The 17,466-nt window shown below is 41.0% G+C and overlaps 1 protein-coding gene across 1 annotated transcript in view; it reads left to right on the top strand.

Moving 5' to 3' along the window:
- Positions 1-17,466, top strand: part of Dip-lambda (Dpr-interacting protein lambda) — a 135,758-nt gene that overhangs the window by 103,240 nt on the left and 15,052 nt on the right. Inside the window, exons 2-4 of the mRNA XM_078187823.1 lie at positions 3,495-3,597; positions 14,218-14,333; positions 15,336-15,521. Of these exons, the coding sequence (XP_078043949.1) occupies positions 3,543-3,597; positions 14,218-14,333; positions 15,336-15,521 (357 nt within the window). The 5' untranslated portion in view covers positions 3,495-3,542. The remainder of the gene's footprint in view (positions 1-3,494; positions 3,598-14,217; positions 14,334-15,335; positions 15,522-17,466) is intronic.

The following is a 17,466-nucleotide window of genomic DNA, read 5'->3' on the forward strand; positions in this document are numbered from 1 at the left end:
CGTCCGTTGCACCGTCGACCGCCTGGCGATCAATTAAATCCGAGCTATTCGATCAATTTCGTTCTATCCTGCTCTCTTCAATAGGTCGGCAAGAATAGCTGGCTTTTTAACAATTTCTCAGAGTAATTGAAAATGGTCGTCGATGTTTAGAGAGTATTATACAGTCTAGTATCAAGCGCTTTTTGAATTCTTCATACGGGTGATCGCGTTTGTCAAGGTAATGTGCATGTTCATGTTCAATAATTGCTGTACATGTTCAATGAATTATTAAGTATGTATGCAAATATGTTAATAAAGAAGTCATAATAATTAACATTGAATAGATTGCATTTCAGACAACTTTAACGCTGCTTTTTAATAGCATGTACCAGTGTAAACAAGCAAGTCATAAAAATTGATATTAATCAAATGTATACTTTTTTGAAAGTGCAATTATATATATATATGTACTATAAATTGTTATAATTATCCCAGATAGCACAAGGATGTGTTTAAAAAGTTTTGAAGACGTCCATTTACAGTGGGTGTAGAAAGTATTCGTACAGCAATCAATTCCAACAAAAACATTATAAAACTTCGTTTATTACAAATAAATTTTAATAAAAAAGATGTGTACATATTCTTTGATATCTTCGGAGCAAGTTTCATGAAAAAGAAATTGTTTATTTATATTCTTTATGAAACTATTAGCAAAACTCTTAAACATGGACTGAAATATACGCGTAATAAGTATTCGTACAGTTCCTGTTCCATGACGCTTTCCGTTACAGTATACATGACAATTATCTGGTAATCCATGGAATGTCAACATAAATATCATCAGTATGTCTAGAAACCTTTCCGAACAAATAGTGCTCTATATTTAAGATACGTAACGTTAGTAGTCCTAAAATGGGACGAAAAGGAAAGGAGACGACTGAAAGTGAAAGAAAAATTATTATAAATCTGCATAATAAGTGTAAAATATTACGACAGATTTCGGAAATTATGAATAGACCGAGGTCTACACTTCAAGGCATTATTGACAGATATGGAAATCGAAAAACTTTAAGGAATAAAGCAAGGTGCGGACGTAAACGATTAATAAATGAATACACCGGCCGATGGATAATGCGTAAAATAAAACGAAATCCAAAGATTAGTGCGTCAAAAATCGCAGCTGAACTTAAAAGTGTCCTTAGTATCAATGTCTGCAGCAGTACAGTGCGTAATTTTCTATGGGATAGATGATATCATGGCAGAGGAGCTCGTAAGAAATATTTTGTGAACGAAACTAATAGAAAGAAGCGACTGCAATTCGCAAAAGAATATGTAAACGTTCCAATGGAGTATTGGAACCGTGTAATATTTACTGATGAAAGTATATTTAACATATTCGGACCAGATGGACGATGTACGGTATGGAGGAAAAAAAATACCGAGCAGGAAAAAGAAAACTTGCTGGCGACTGTGAAGCATGGCGTAGGATCGGTCACAGTTTGGGGCTGTATGAGTGCGAATGGGGTTGGATCCCTACATTTTATCGATGGTATCATGGACCATAAATTATACATCGATATTTTAAAAACAAATATTCAAGCTAGTGCAAATAAAATACAACTACAAGACAACTATATCTTTTTAAAAGACAATGACCTGAAGCATAATGCTTATAATACAAGATAATGGATCCTGTATAACGTACCAAATCAGTTAAAAATCCCTCCATAGTCTCCAGACATAAACGTCATAGAGCACTTATGCAGTCATCTCGGTGAAAAAATTCGAAATTACCATATTTCTTCAAAAAAAGATTTAAACGATGCACTACTGCAAGAATGGAGTAACATTTCTAGTACTATCACCAGAAAGTTAGTACAGTCAATGTCACGAAGGCTTACAGCGATTATACAATCTAAAGGGAATCCAACTAAATACTAGAATAACACATAAGTTGCTTTTTGTTATGTTAATGTATAAAAATTAAGAGACGTTATTGTAAAGTTGAAAGTGTACGAATACTTATTACGCGTATATTTCAGTCCACGTTTAAGAGTTTTGCTAATAGTTTCATAAAGAATATAAATAAACAATTTTTTTTTCATGACATTTGCTCCGAAGATATCAAAGAATATGTACATATCTTTTTTGTTAAAATTTATTTGTAATAAACAAAGTTCTATAATGTTTTTGTTGAAATTGATTGCTGTACGAATACTTTCTACACCCACTGTAGGGTCTAAATCGTTCAGGGTTAAAATGGATGTACAATCGACGCCTTTAAGACGTCCAATGCTTATTAAAATATATATTATAATATAATGTGTATATATAATTAGTATTACATATACTAATATTATATTATACAGTATATACTATATAGTACACTATGTTGTATTATATGCTATACTTATCCATATTATAATCTTATTATAGTATAAACCCCCCGTCGAATCGTCGTAACCCCCTTAAACGAAAAAAATTGTCGAACGCGTTGATGGCTCTCTCCTTCGCCGAAAAATCCGTAAGAAAGTCAAACGAAAACGCAATTTAGCGGAAGAGAGGGAAAAAAAAGGGGGAGCCGGGAGTAAGACGTTTGTCGGGTTTATTGCCGGGCCGATTGAAAACTGCTATTATAGAAGGATCCCGGACAATAGGTGGTTTCCGACGGTCAACAACTCGAGCTACGGCCAAGGAGCTAAGAGTCGCTTTATTACGCGTTGTATTTGGTAAACACGGGGCCTCCGGCGCGGCCGCAGCGCTGCCGCATGCGAACTACTTAAAGTTTGACGCTCCGCGGACTTTGCCGCGCGCGCTGCGCTTCTTCATAACGAACTTTACCGCGACCGAATTCACGCCCGCGCGCAACGCCGAATGAAAAATGGATGCCGAAGCGAACGGATCCCATGGTCACCACCGAAACAGAAACTTCCGAATGGGACGGGTCGTAATTTTAATTCGGTTACATCGTAATTTGGGATTTCTATTCGTCCAAGGCGCGATTTCTAATTTTAATTTAGTTGTGGTAATTTGTAATTTCAATGTAATTACATAGTAATTCGTAATTTGAATTTAATTATATGGTAATTCCTAATATCAATTTAATTACACAGTAATTTGCAATTTCAATTTAATTACATGGTAATTCGTGATTTCAATTTAATTACATGGTAATTCGTAATTTCAATTTAATTACATAGTAATTTGCAATTTCAATTTAATAGTATGGTCATTCCTAATCTCAATTTAGTTATATGGTAATTCGTAAATTTAGTTCATACATTGTAATTCGTAATTTCAATTAAACAACATTGTAATTCATAATTTTAATCCAGTTGCGTGGGATTTATAGGACCAGCGATAATGAAGACAATTTGGAAGATGATATTTCTCGTCGCGAGGCGGCGACTTCAAACATTTATAGAAACTGTAATAATGAAGATAACGGGACAACCCTTACCGCGACATATAGAACCAAGTTTCCCCTAAATAGAGTATACATATTTTGTTTCCAGATCGCCGACTCATCTCCCGCACTGTCGTCGCAAAAGTGGTTGACTCTCATGGCAGCACGGAGTCTCGCAGCCTTCCTTACCGCAATTCTACAGCTTTGTTTATGTGAGTGTGTCCGATAATATTTATTATAAACACTTATTAATGATCCTCGAACCTGGCTAAAAATATTTGAGACAGTAGTGGGATGTTTAAATTTGTATTAATTTGCAATAGAAATAATTTCTATTAATTCTTTAATGTGGTATTTCGATTAATTTTTTAAAATAGTATTTCGTGTGTCGAACTTTCTATTAATATTTTAAAATAGTATTTCATGTTTTCTATTAATTGTTTGAAAGAGCATTTCGTCTGCCCAAATTTCAGTTAATTATTTCTGATACCTATTTCGAACAAAAACAAACTTAAAGAAAGAATAAATACTTTTCCAAAAAATAAGCTTCTGCAATTTGTCTTAACCAATAATTATAATTGCAACATTTTACATCAGTTTGCTGTGAACAATTTCGAATAGCAATTTCTCGCAGCAACACAGTCGCAATATATCATGGAAATGACAGTCGAGTGTTTCATTTCGCGCACAATAAAGACAATATTTCTTTCAATGAACTGTTCCAGCACCATTTCTATATTTTTCATACGCTAAAATTGTAAGCTATACGTCAGAGATGCTTATCACGTGTCTACAAAATCAGTGAGAAATTTCAACTAATGTTTCATTTAATTCTTTATATCTTGAATATTTTAAATAAAAAGTTTTTTAGCCAGGTTTGACCATGCCAGCGTGTTTACGGGGGTTTGGGCTTAGCACTCCATCCTCATGGGAGGGAAAAAGCTGGGGCTGGTCTTCGCCGGCGGCGAATTATTCCCGTGATCAGGCGATCGGAAGCGGCTCGATGAAATTCGATAAAGAAGCCGGGGCTCGGCTGGAGAAACAAAGAACAATAATAACACGGCTAAACGATGGGAACCCGGACGGCTGAAAGAGGCAAATTGAAAGTTCCTGTACGCGATTCCATCAACTTCCGTCGGCTGACTTCCATGAGAAAGCCGCAGATGCGCCGGGCACATTGAAAACCTACACGCGCTCTTCCCAGGGAAAAGTAAAACTTGATTTTGTCACTCGAACCGCGATATCTCGCGCCGGAAATTATCGATTGATCGAAAGTCTTGGGCGGATACCAAGACCACCGCGGTGCCGCCATTTTGCTGAATTCGAATCATTTCGAACGGAGGCATTAAATTATTCAATTTTATCTTATCGTTGGACACGTGACAAAGATAGACGACGCGAAGAGGGTTGAAGATCGATATATTTCGGATCGATGTCAAGAGATTTCATTAAAGTGTGATTTTTTATAACATTGTACGAGGATAATTAAGTGGGGTTTCAGTCATCATTTTACTGAATTCTACTTTGTTTAAACAATAGAAGTCCGCGAAGTTGTCCATATTCGTTGAAATTTCGTGGAACGTGTTTGTACGAAGGAAGGCGTACTTTGAAATTATTATCTCGGCAATCATTGATCGAATCCGTTGGCAACCATTTTCTACAATAAATCAGAACCTCTACATTGCAATATAAAAAGATTAACTAAATTCGTTGAACAGTTTCCAAGATAAAAATTCCCAAATCCGTGAATAATACGGCGAAATCGATACGACGAGAGTGCCTCTCTTTAGATATTAATTAAGCATGTTTAAACATTCATCGCTAAAATATATACCATTTTACTCGGGAGAGTCTAAAAAATAATTCCACGTAAAGATCATCCCAATAATTCCATGGCTCCGATCAAGAAAAATCCCTAAAGTTAAAAACAGTTGGACAGCGCCAGTTATACTTCCCGCCAAGGTCACCCATCGACGCGTTAATTCTTTAAGCAAGTTTATCCGGCAACAATGTCATTAAAAACTATACCGTTTCACTCGGCAGACCGTGATGAATCGTTTCGCATTAAGACCGTTCGGCCAAGTTTAACGGTTGGATCAGGAAGAATCCGCGAAGTTGGAGACCGTCGGACGGCGCGATTTGTACGTTCCCGTCAGGGTCGGGCGATAATCAAGCGCCGCCATAAAACAGAAGCTCGGCCCGGAGATCGATGTTAGCGGGCCCGGGAATCGAATTAACCAAGGCACTCGGTTTATTGTTGACGCGTTCATAAGATCCGACGGGAGTAGCTCGCGCGCGCGGCGCGTTGGCGCGGGGGAGGGGGGGGGGGGGGGGGGGGGCGTCGGTGCGGCCTCCCGGCTCGAATCTCTTAGCCGGGGAGTATATCCGCGTTGCGGTAGAATGGCGCCGCAACTACCCTACAAGGGCAATACATCGTGGTAGTCGGGTGTAGGGGAGTTTGTAGAATCCACTTAAATCCGGTGTGATTTAGTTGGGCACGCGGCCCCTCGGACTGAATACCGGCCTCGCCCGGTAAGTAACAGAACCTCAAGGCTTTTTAGACTGATAGGAACGGTTAAAAAGCTATTCGCCACGCCGCTACTTAGTTATGCCGGATAAATCCGCAGGCGCCGCGCGCGCGCGCCCGTCTCGACCTGCTCTTACGGATCGCGAGAAACTGAATTTCAGGATTTACCAAGCACGCTTTTAACGGAATATAATTATCTCGAGCGAAAGAAACCGGACGAGCACACCGAGCACGCCTTTTCCGACGGATAAACCGTTTAAGGATCGGACAAACATCGTTCGAGGAGCACCACCCTCGGCTGCTCTAGGCTACACGCGGGATGCTTCAATTTATTTCGTTGTTAATTAAAGCTGACAACGCGGCCTTCGCGGATGACCAATTAGGTCTGGGGATACAGCGATCAGTAGTTACGTAGCGGAAGCGAGCACGGATGGGACACTTTTGGACAGGAGAACGACGAACTAAACGACGTTATATGGTTCTAGGTTAGGATGTTCGAAAGATCAGTTTTTTTCTTTATGAGAATACATAGCGTCGATGAGTTTTTTCTATGTTTACTTGCTCGATTTTTATTTTATTTTAGAGGGTGCGTTGTGACTTATTCGTTGATGAGATTCTCGTTACAGTTTGCATTGCTGTTAAAAATGTACTATTGTTTAGATTTGTGTTAACACTTTGCACTCGAATGGTGCCTCTCAGACACCACTAATATTGTTCCTTCACCCTTCAAAATAATTTTTATAGCAAAAATGTTTAATTTTAGAAAAATTGTTAAATATACCACTGTTAGTATGAATCACGAGAATTAATTTGTATATATATATATAATACACTTCGTCGCTCAAAATGAAAATACTATAAGACAGAAAAATTATTGTAGATTTAGAGCTAAAATAGCCTCGAGTGCAAAGGGTTAAAAGTTGATATAGAATTAAATTTGTGTAAGTATGTAATAGAAATTTGATTTTTGTTATATCCCTGTTATAATTTAAATTTTTATTGTACCCCTATTATAATTTAAATTTCTATTATCAATCTACTGTAATTTAAATCCACGTTAAGTCTACTCGAATTCCCATCGACCCCTTACTACAATATCAATTTCTACTAAAATTTAACGCAATTAAAATTTCTATTGCAATATTTGATCATAAAATTTCACCCCCTATTTAACCCCAATTAAACAACACTCCAATGGTTTGTTTAAACAGTACCAATAAACCATCAAAACTCATTCGTCACCGATCAGCACAATTTCAACCCCCGCGTGGATATTCGCCAGCGTCTAAGACCGCTAATTACCAATCGACGAGGCTCGATAACGCGGAAAATTTCACACGGAAAAAGAAGCGAAAATCCCGTCGCATTATCATAGTAAACGGGCCGGCCCTTCTGCATTATCGAGCCGCGCGTACCGTTCGCGAACGCCGTGCACGCGCAGTGATAACGAGCGACGCAACCGCGAAATTATGACGGGGTCGGATGATTTACGCGCGGGTCCACGAAAAAATTACGTTTAAATGTCCGTTTTCCCGGGGCAATGATGGGGATGGTTGCGGTCGGATGGTTAACGCGCGGAAGTTCGCGAGTCAAGCGGTCCGGTAAGCCGTCAGCAGGCCGCGCCGCCGCGGCCAGTCGCCACGTTTCTCGTAAAATTTACGAGCTCCTTGAGTTTGCAAAAATTCTTTTATATATCGCGACGACCGGATCGAGATAGTCGCCACGTGCTGGGACACGGTGGACCGACCGACACCTCGAACAGACGAACTCTATACCTGGCCGTAACTCTGGCGATCGTCCGTGCTGCCGTCCGGCTCTTGATACCCCTTCGGCGACAGCCGCGCGCGTCGGACCGTGATTTCGCGACGGAATCGACGATCACTTCGAAAACAGGAGAACCTTACGAACGATCCAACGTTTCTTTTTATAGATTCCAGTGTCCCGAACTCGAATCCCGCAAGCTTTTTCGGGAAATCTCAAATCATTCTCGAGAAAATCTGATTTCTTGAAATGGCACGTTTAGGTTCGAAAACGGTTTACGACGGAACTAAGATGACTATAGAGTCAATCGTTGTGTTAAATCGTTCCGCGAAGTCTAATAAATGAGACAGTATAGTTTAATTTCGTATCATGGTTGCGGAAACGATAGGCAGAAATTATTGAAGCGAGAAATCGAAATGAAAATAAACGGATTTTTGCATTCGGTGAAAGCGTCCTCTTTGAACATTTTTAAACGATGTTTTTTTTTTTATTAATAATGCAATGCGAAAGTATACTGTCTTATTCAGCAGAGAATAAGGATTATTTTCACGTAAATAACAATCACCTAATTATCGCTGTTGCCGATTAGTATAATTTCGAAAATCAGCGCTTGTCTTCGTGAAGGAAATAATCTGTATGCTAAGATTGAACGAATTATTTATTAAAGCAATTGTTCTCAACAATGTGTTAGCGAAATTTTTCAGAGGCGTTAGGAACGGTTTGTTGAACAGAAAATGTCGGCGAGAATAATTTCGTAAGAGCCGCGTGGATAAGCCGATATTTCGAATGTGGGTGTCGCGCAGTTTTGAGCTTCGAAAGTTTCGAATCAGATGATCAAAAGTTAGGGGAAACTTCCCGGAGCATAACTATTGAATTAGATAGCGAACTGGGATGGGGGGCTCTAGTCACGGTGTGATCACAGCCCGCTCATAATGTGGCCAAATAGTACGTCGGAGCGTAATTGAACCGTGAACAGTCACGGCGACTTGATTAGCGTCCAATAACGTTCCACTGTTTCGTTACAGTGTCGTATTGCGCCCGATCGATTCCCATTACTCCCCGATACAGTCCAATTCCCATAATCGCTCGAACATTAAAGTACAAATAATTCATTCGACCAATTAACTATGCAATTCGAAAGTGTCCGCCGAACTAACGACCACCGCGCGAGCTCGCCGAACCGTCGAATTTCTGTCCGCGACATTTTTCGAGATATCCGAACGAACAACGACCCAATTCGAACACCCTGCACATCCCAGATCGAAATCGAAGATCTCGCGCATTTCGCCAATGAAATCGGCGCAGCTTAAAATTCTGCTGAGAAATCGATGAAAATATTATAATTTAGGCACAAAAATCGATGAAGATACGTTCGAATTTGAAAATGGCGTAGCAGCTCGCGAATTATCTTCAATATCCGCTCGACACCGTACAACTTACATTCGGAGAAGTTGTTCGATATTCCCAGCCGTTTCGTAGGCATATCGAAGCAGCGGCCCGATCGAAACGGAACACCCGTTAGAATCGATCGGCGCCGAAATCGGAATTTCTTGACGCCAGAAGGCGATATTGTAACGGGGCGCGCGCGCGACGCACAGACAGCGGAAGAGAGGGACGTATTGTTGCGAAAAAGAAAAAAAAGAAAAAAAAAAGGAGGCGAGGAAAAAGAGGAACGCGAAAGAAAAAGTATGGCAGTCTCTCCGGGGCTGGCAGATTATGCTAACGAGACAATCCCCGCGGCGCGCGCGCGCCGGCAGCACGGGTTTATTTTATTTTTCTCGGTTCGGGCGAAGTTTTCCCGGCTTGTGTACCCCCTGCCACCACTACCCCCCCCCCCCCCCCATACCCCCCCCTCTGTTTCGAATAGCTAAGCATTGTTTAGGAGTAAGTTCGCAAAAATGCGCGTTTCAGGCCGACAAGTTTCGCCTGGCGCGCTGCATTAGCGATGAATTTATGATGCCGCGGGGTCTCGCAGTCGCTATTGGCACGCCTCGAGGATAGAAATACCAATAGGATTCGAGGAATCCTCTGTGTAAGACGTAAAAAGGATGATCTCCTTTATCATAGGACCCCAGGCGTAACTCTAGAAGGATTTCTATGCGAATAGTAAAACGCTCGCGAACAGCATATAAATTTTTGCCATTTCTCACGAACGCTTCGCCGGACTCTAATATTGCTTTGCTACTTCGAGACCGCTCTCGGACGATTCGATCCAACGAATCCAAAATTTGGCGACCGATTTAATTGCCCGGCGACTGTGAACGGTTCTCTCGGAGTCGCCTGGCCTCATCGACAGAGAGTTACTTAATAATTAATTTGTTACTTATTGTTGTAACAATAACATTCGTATACATATTATTCTGCATTCGTTACGGAAATGATTGAAATTATAAAATGATATAAACGATGAAATAAATAATTTATAAACACTGTTGCGTTTATTCTTAAGTTCTTGAAACTATTCAGAAACGAGATAAATTCCAGCGCGGTTTCTGTATATTGTAATTAGCGCGGATGAGGTTTGTTTTGCATGAACATCCGCAGTCTTGTGTTGTCATTGTTAAATTAATTAATTTGATTGTTGTAAAGCAAATCCCGAGGATTAATTTATGTATGATAACGATCGAATCGGTCGTCGATGATTTTTACGAAATAGCCAGAAAGAGATATCTCGAACTAATTTCTTAAATAGGAACGTCCTACCTGCAAATTGTCGATAGAAAAATTGTTTATGATAAAATGGACATTTCTGATTCGAATAAAAAAAGAGCGAAGTCGACTGGACAAGTAATTCCGAAGAAAAAATTCGCAAATTCAACCTTCGAAGAGGAGTGAAACCATGCACGAAGAGGAAAAGTGGAAAATTCAATTGTTCGTATTGTATAAACAAATAGAAATTCGCCGAAGCGATGACATAAAACCCGCCTAATTTTCTTTGACTTATGCTGCAGTATGCTTAATTTTGATCCATATCCCTGAGAATAAGAAGAGAACGTTACGTTCAGAATTGCTAGAATTTTTGCAGCAATTTTGTGGATCGTGCAACAATGTGGAACGGTTCCGGGCACATTATCGTTAATTTGGAATGGCGGTCGTTGCAGTTGGCGGGCAATCTCGCCGGGCAGATGTTCATTTGCCGGGGCAAGTACAGTGACGCGGATTGACGGGATTTAGGGGAAGAAAAACTTGCATTACGAGGCCGGCCCGCGTCTCAGCTCTAACTTCTATCTATTGGTGGGATTCCCCGTTTAAGCCAAAATCAATAGGCGCGTGCTCCGATCTGATAAGTATCCTGAAGAGGGCCATTCTTCCCTTCTCCCCTAACAAGGATCCACCGTCGTTCTTTCTGCGCGGAGAGGCGCGCCGCCGGCACCCCCCCCCCCCCTCCCCCACCCCCACCCGTGAACTTGAAACGCGAGCCGAAGTTGCTATCGGTCCCTTGTCACTGTGATTCACACCAACGCGCCCACACCTCGACAGCGAAATGAAATTCCGACCACTCAACATTTCCAATAAAATATTTGCCCCGGTTTTCAGAACCCGTTCGCCGTTTCCGTAAATCCTTTTATCCCTATGTGCAACGGTGTACACGAATCGTTACATGCGCCGCAATTTTAAACCGATGGTTCAAGTGATTTTTAACATCGCGCGCAACCTCGGAACGAACGATCGAGAAACAATCTACTCGGACCCGTACCGTAGAGCAAACATTGTAGGATACGGTAGTGCTAGGTTCTCTTTTTTTTTTCAAATATTTTTGTCCGACGATTTTGACGGACCGAGTAAAGAACCGCGCGTTTCAGAGACCTTTGTAAACCGATATGTCCCTAGGAAGTTCGACTCGTCGCAACTCCGTGAAGAGCGATCGTGCGACGATGTTCTTAGGCTTGTTTTGAAGCTTGGAATCTCTACTTTTAACTCGCTTAGGCCATTTTTCATTTCGAACGCTTTTGCAGTAGCAATTTCCCCCCGAAGACGAAGTATGTCGCACTCTCAGAAATTTATCAAATTAAAACGTGTCTAGGGAATCCATCCTGCTGTAACATCGTGGAAAAAAGTCGCAGGACAACGATCCTAGACTCGTTTCAAAGCCTGAAGTTCCTACTTTTGAAATCCCCGAGTGATTTTTCCGTTGGTACCTTTTGTAGAAATGTTCTGGCTGGCAGATCGAGATGGGTCTCCTTCGGCGGAGCTAGGACGTTGTTAATAAAATGTCAGTGAGTTAGGGGAGCCGAGAGAGAGAGAGAGAGAGAGAGAGAGAGAGAGAGACGAGGGCGTCGACGAACCCGAGGAAACGTCGGCCGAGCGTTTTAACCTTTCATCACGGTCGAACAATCGGAGGTCTGTTCGTTGTTCGAGCCCGTAACAAAAGTCTTCGAAATATCTGAGCGTAGCCTTTGGCGAGAATCTGTATTTACAGAAAAGATTCCACGAGCGGCGGCGCTAGAGAGAAAGAGTCGCTCGCACGTGATGCAACTTCCGCCGGCCGTACTTTGTCTTTCAACCAACGTCGAGACAACCTTCGCGCCCCTCTCGCTTTCCGCCCGCGCCCCACGGAATCCTGGGAATTCTCCGAGTTAGCACGGAGCCACCGTGATCTGAAAATCCAGATAGATATTCGACTAGAACCCCATAGAAAACTCCCTGTAATTTCGACGGCGGTAACCACCTACCGCGGCCGCCATCTTGTCCCTAATAAAACCGATTTCTAGTTTACTCCCCCGGCAGATTCCATCTCGGGGAGATTATTAATCGTTTCGGTTTACAGTCGCTGAATTTTCAGATCTCGACAAAAATTCTTCGAGATCTGACATTTTTTTGAGATCGATTTCCACTTTATATCCCAGGGAATTCGCCATTTTTGTCTGCAGAACCAGACAATATTCAGCCCAATAATCAGCCTAACCGCCAAAATTATTAATCGATCTGTAATCGATAATTCCAGGAAAAATACGCGGCGATGCAACGCGCGCGAAACTGCACCGCGGAGATTTCTGCCGCGATCCAAGATGGCGGACAGGAGACAACCCTCCTCGCAGCTCGGATTTATCTCGGGGAAGCATCTCGGACAGAAGCGTCGCGAACATAAGAGCGAAGTAGAAAGATAGACGTCGCTTTTCTGTAAACAAATTTTGCAAAAATGAAGACCGTTTCCATAGTCCCCGCCTGGCGACCAGAGGGAATCCGGGGGAAATATTTTCGTGAAGTGTTATAGGTTGCAGGGAGAAATTCCGTGGAATGATGGAATCCGGGTTTTTTTTTTGCCTCCGGGATTAAAATCTTGCGTTTTCTTCCGTGCCGGTAGCCGGGAGGAACGTTCCGGAGCGGGCAAGATTAGAGTGATCGTAAAATTTCTAGCATGAGAACGGCTCCCGAACAACCAGATTACGACTGCAGGACTCAAGAATTTTCCATTTATCGCCTTTCTTGCATGAACGCATAGAAGAATTCGATACGGGAATATGGGTGAATTGGGTATGCCGGGTTCCCTCTCCTTTCTTTCCTTACTTTATCTCTGTCCGTCCCGCGGCGTGGCGCTAGACACCCCTCCCTCCCCACTCTCGCCCATCCCCCGTCCGACGCCTGCGGGGTGGAATCTCCTTCTGCAGGAAGCTTGAATATGTAATCGACAGTACCTGCTTATTCATGCATGTATATCGACGGAAAATCGTCCGCGCTGGAATGCGCTCGCCCGGGGATTCGTTACCGATTTCCCACAGTGATTTTAACACTCGCATTAACGCCGGAACTCGCTCGGATTCCCTCCGTTCGGGGGAGGGATTCGCCAGATCGGTGAACTCGCAGCGAAAATCGACGACGTTTAACGTGCGGTAGCTTCCGGATCGGAGACCGGAGAACGATCCGCCTAAGCACGCTTTAAAGGGCGGGGAGTAAAGTTTCGGATAGTCTAAGATCGATTTTTTTTTTAATAGTCTCGGGTTACGTGTAAAACGAGACGGCGAAAGGTTGACCTTTCTCGAGGATTTTGTAAACTTGTGCGTCCCTGGGAAATTTAAACTGCTGTAACTTCGTGAAAGGTCGTCGTACGATTATGTTCCTTAGCCGATTTTGAAGCTTGGAATCTCCAGCTTTATCTTGGCGAGCGTTATTATATTAGCATAATCGTGCACGAAATGGCGAATCGGGAAGCGAAGACAACAGGTCTTTCTTCTAAAATGTTGCTCGACTAAATGGCTTCGTGAAATTTAATAGATTTGAGCTTTTGTTACTCGGTGGAAAAAAAAAAGATCGTACGACGATCCACCTTAGCTTATTCTGAAGCTGAAAGCCTCTACTTTTGACCGTCTTTGAGGATCCTTTTATTTAGAAACTTTCCCGCTATGTATCAGACGGAGAAGCAGGGATGCGTTTTTCGGTTAACGACTTCGCGGAATCCAGGTAGTTCGCAGTATTCGAGCTACCGTATCTACGTGCCAGAAAGTTGTGCAACAATGTATCTAGGCTCGTTTTATAGCTCGAAGCGTCTACTTTCGTCGCCCCGCGGGCTACTTTTATTCTAACGTTGTTCGAACTTATGTTCCAGGCCAAATAGCTCCGGATGTACTGCCAGAGTTCTTAGCCCCTTTAGAGAATCACACGGTGACCCAGGGACGCGACGTTTTTTTTACGTGCATCGTCAATCATCTGCAACCATACAAGGTAACTATGAACGAGGAAAAGGTCTTCTCCGCACGAAAGAATTTTTTACGGGGAGTGCTCGAAGCAACATCAAATAAAGAAACTAATTAAAACGCGCCTTGCAGTTCGAAAAATTTCTAAAAAAAAAAATGAAATTAAACTTCTCCTTGCGCCCTCCACGGGAATCCGAATTCTTTTTTACGAAGACTGCGCGCGATCGCGCCGGTTCCGGCGGGTCAGAACGGCGGAGAAAAAAGAAATCGGCATTTTTTATTGCACACGCGGTCATCTCCCTCTAAGCGGGAATTTAATGAAAGTTTACCCGAGAAAACATTCAAAGGATCAAACGGGCGAATTTTCAATTCTGGTAAGCCCGCGGAGTCGCAGCGAATTCCGCTTGGCCTCTTGTCGCCTGTTTTTTCAACGTCGCCGGAAAAAAAGAACCGCTCGAAAATGTCCCACGATCGTTCAGAAATAACGAAGACGTATGCAACTTTGTGAAAAAAAACCTTTTAAAAAATCGATACTACTTCGAAGAGTCAAAATTTATAGATGAGAGACAATTTTTTGCAATATTAATTTGTCAAATCAATCGTTCTATTCATTGAATTCATTTATTTGCGTTGGATAGTGACGCTCTGTTTATTTGCGTTGAAAGTTTGCAAGCTATTATAGTTTTTTTGTTATAATCTACATTGTATACCATTTAGAATAATTTTGAAGAAAAAGAAAATCCAGATTTGTCCATCTTCATATTTCAAACGGAGTGAAAGGGTTAAATTGAATCTAATCGAATTAAATTGAATCGAATTAAATTAAATCGAATTAAATTAAATTAAGTTCGTTTAAATTAAATCCGATTGAATTAAGTTAAATACTACTCTGGTAATAAGCGAAACAGTTCAGACGTTGAGCAGTGTATCATAAACAACGTGAATGATAATTGGTCGTGCTAAAACGGCGGATTCTCGAGGAGACGGTGGATTAATGGGATGACTAGTAAATTTCGAAACGTTTTCACAGGTGGCCTGGATAAAGTCTGATTCAAGAGCTATCCTGGCAATTCACAAGCAGCGGGTGGCGCACAACCCGCGTCTTTCAGTCACGCATAATGGGCACAACACGTGGAAGCTGCACGTGATGAACGTTCAAAAGAATGACTCGGGTGCCTATATGTGCCAGGTGAACACGGACCCCATGAGAAGTCAGGTATAGATTTCTATTCCCGTTGCAGACGATCCCATCGCCTCTTACTCCGATTTCAAAATCGTTGAACTAAAAATCATAACTGTCGACTTTTTACTAAACTTCTTTACGCATATAGCAGTTACTATTTATATACTTAATCATTATGTTATCATACAATCATACAATATTGCATTAATCATATTCATTATAATTTTATATTATTAATCATTCATACAATATTAATATGCTGAAGTATTCAATACAATACTTTTTAAATTATATATATAATATATGATTTAATTATATAGAATTATATAATATTATATAAAATATAATATTATACATATAAAAAGGATTAGTGAAAAGTCAACAGTCATCATTTCCAGTTTTACAATACTGATTATACAGATTACTCATGTATAATATGTACAATAATATATAAATAATAACTGTTATACATACATAAATACATTATATGTATATATAAAATGAAATAAAATAAAATGGATATATATATAAATTAAAATAAAGTAGATATATGTAATAAAGAAAGTTATATAAAATATATCTATAAAAGAAAATAAATTACATATGTATATATATTGCGAAGTGTGGAGAATTGGTTTCCTGGAAAATGATCGAACAACAAATGAGGCAGAATGATCAGAAAGATGGAAGATCGCGGTGGAACGAAAGCAGGAGGTTAACAGGGCATCGTGGGCGTACTATATCGAGGGTTGTGGTATCGCTAACAGGCATACTCATGCATTTATTGTGGCCGAAATAGCTGCGTCGCATTACATGCATTAGTCTACGGGGCCGTACTCGGCTCCGCGCGGCATGTTGTTACCTGCGTGCCGTCAAACTAACCAATGTTTTATACGGGAATAGTTCAAACGATAATCATTTGCACGATGGCCGCCGAGCCCCCTCCCCGCCTGATTGCATTTCGAACTTCATTTAATTATACAATTAATTAGATGGATACTTCCGTTTAATTATTACCGGTATCGGATACCCAAAGGCTGTCTACACCGGCGTACAAATCTGGTGTTCGCAACATCTGCGATAAATAGCTACAAACATAATGAAATGTCGCTGCGTTGTTTTATTATTTTCGACAGAAAAGAAATTCCTGTATCTCCCGTGAAATAATCATGGTCCTTCGTTGACGATTTGAATGTTGGAACTTTGGGGAAAAAAATCGGAGAACGATTTATTTGGGCTTGCTTTAAAGAGCTAGGTTTATAGTTTTATATAGTCTAAGCTTTCTTTTATATCTTTGTATTAGAGATTCGAAAGGATTGTAGAGAAAGGCCTTTCTAACCTCAAATGTCCTTAGGAAGTTTGACTTATTGTAACTTCGTGAGAAAAGATCGTGCAACAATGTTCTTAGGCTCGTTTTAAAGCTTGAAGTTTGCACTTTCGACGACCGTACTATATCTTTTTATTTAAAATATTGACGTGTCAGAATTGTAGTAGGAAAGTGGACAGTGCATTGTGTATCTGAATATTTCTGAAACTCGAATATTTCCGCGAAGTTTACGAAATTTAAACCCTGGTAATTCCCATGAAAAGAATTGCATCTCCATTTTCTTAGCCTCATTTTAAAGCTTGAAGTCTCTACGTTCTATAACCATGATTTATTTTTTATTTAAAACATTCCTATATTAGTGATCTCGCGAAAAGGTGGACACTGCACCGCGTACTCGGAAATTTCTGAAACTCGTATATTACCGCGAAGTTAACGAAATCGAGACCACGGTGATTCCCATAAAAAAAAATAGCATCTCCGCGTACTTAGCGTCATTTTAAAGCTCGAACTCTCCGTTTCCGGGCGGCGTGAGTCGCTTTTTCGATCAGCGCGATAATGGTCGAGCGACGCGAGCAAATTAAATAGGAAAATTTCGAAAAGTTTCTGTAAGAGCGCGGGCATGATCGTATCACTATAATCCAATCGTTGTCT

This window comes from Augochlora pura, chromosome 7 (assembly GCF_028453695.1).
Source record: "Augochlora pura isolate Apur16 chromosome 7, APUR_v2.2.1, whole genome shotgun sequence".
NCBI classification, from domain to species: domain Eukaryota; kingdom Metazoa; phylum Arthropoda; class Insecta; order Hymenoptera; family Halictidae; genus Augochlora; species Augochlora pura.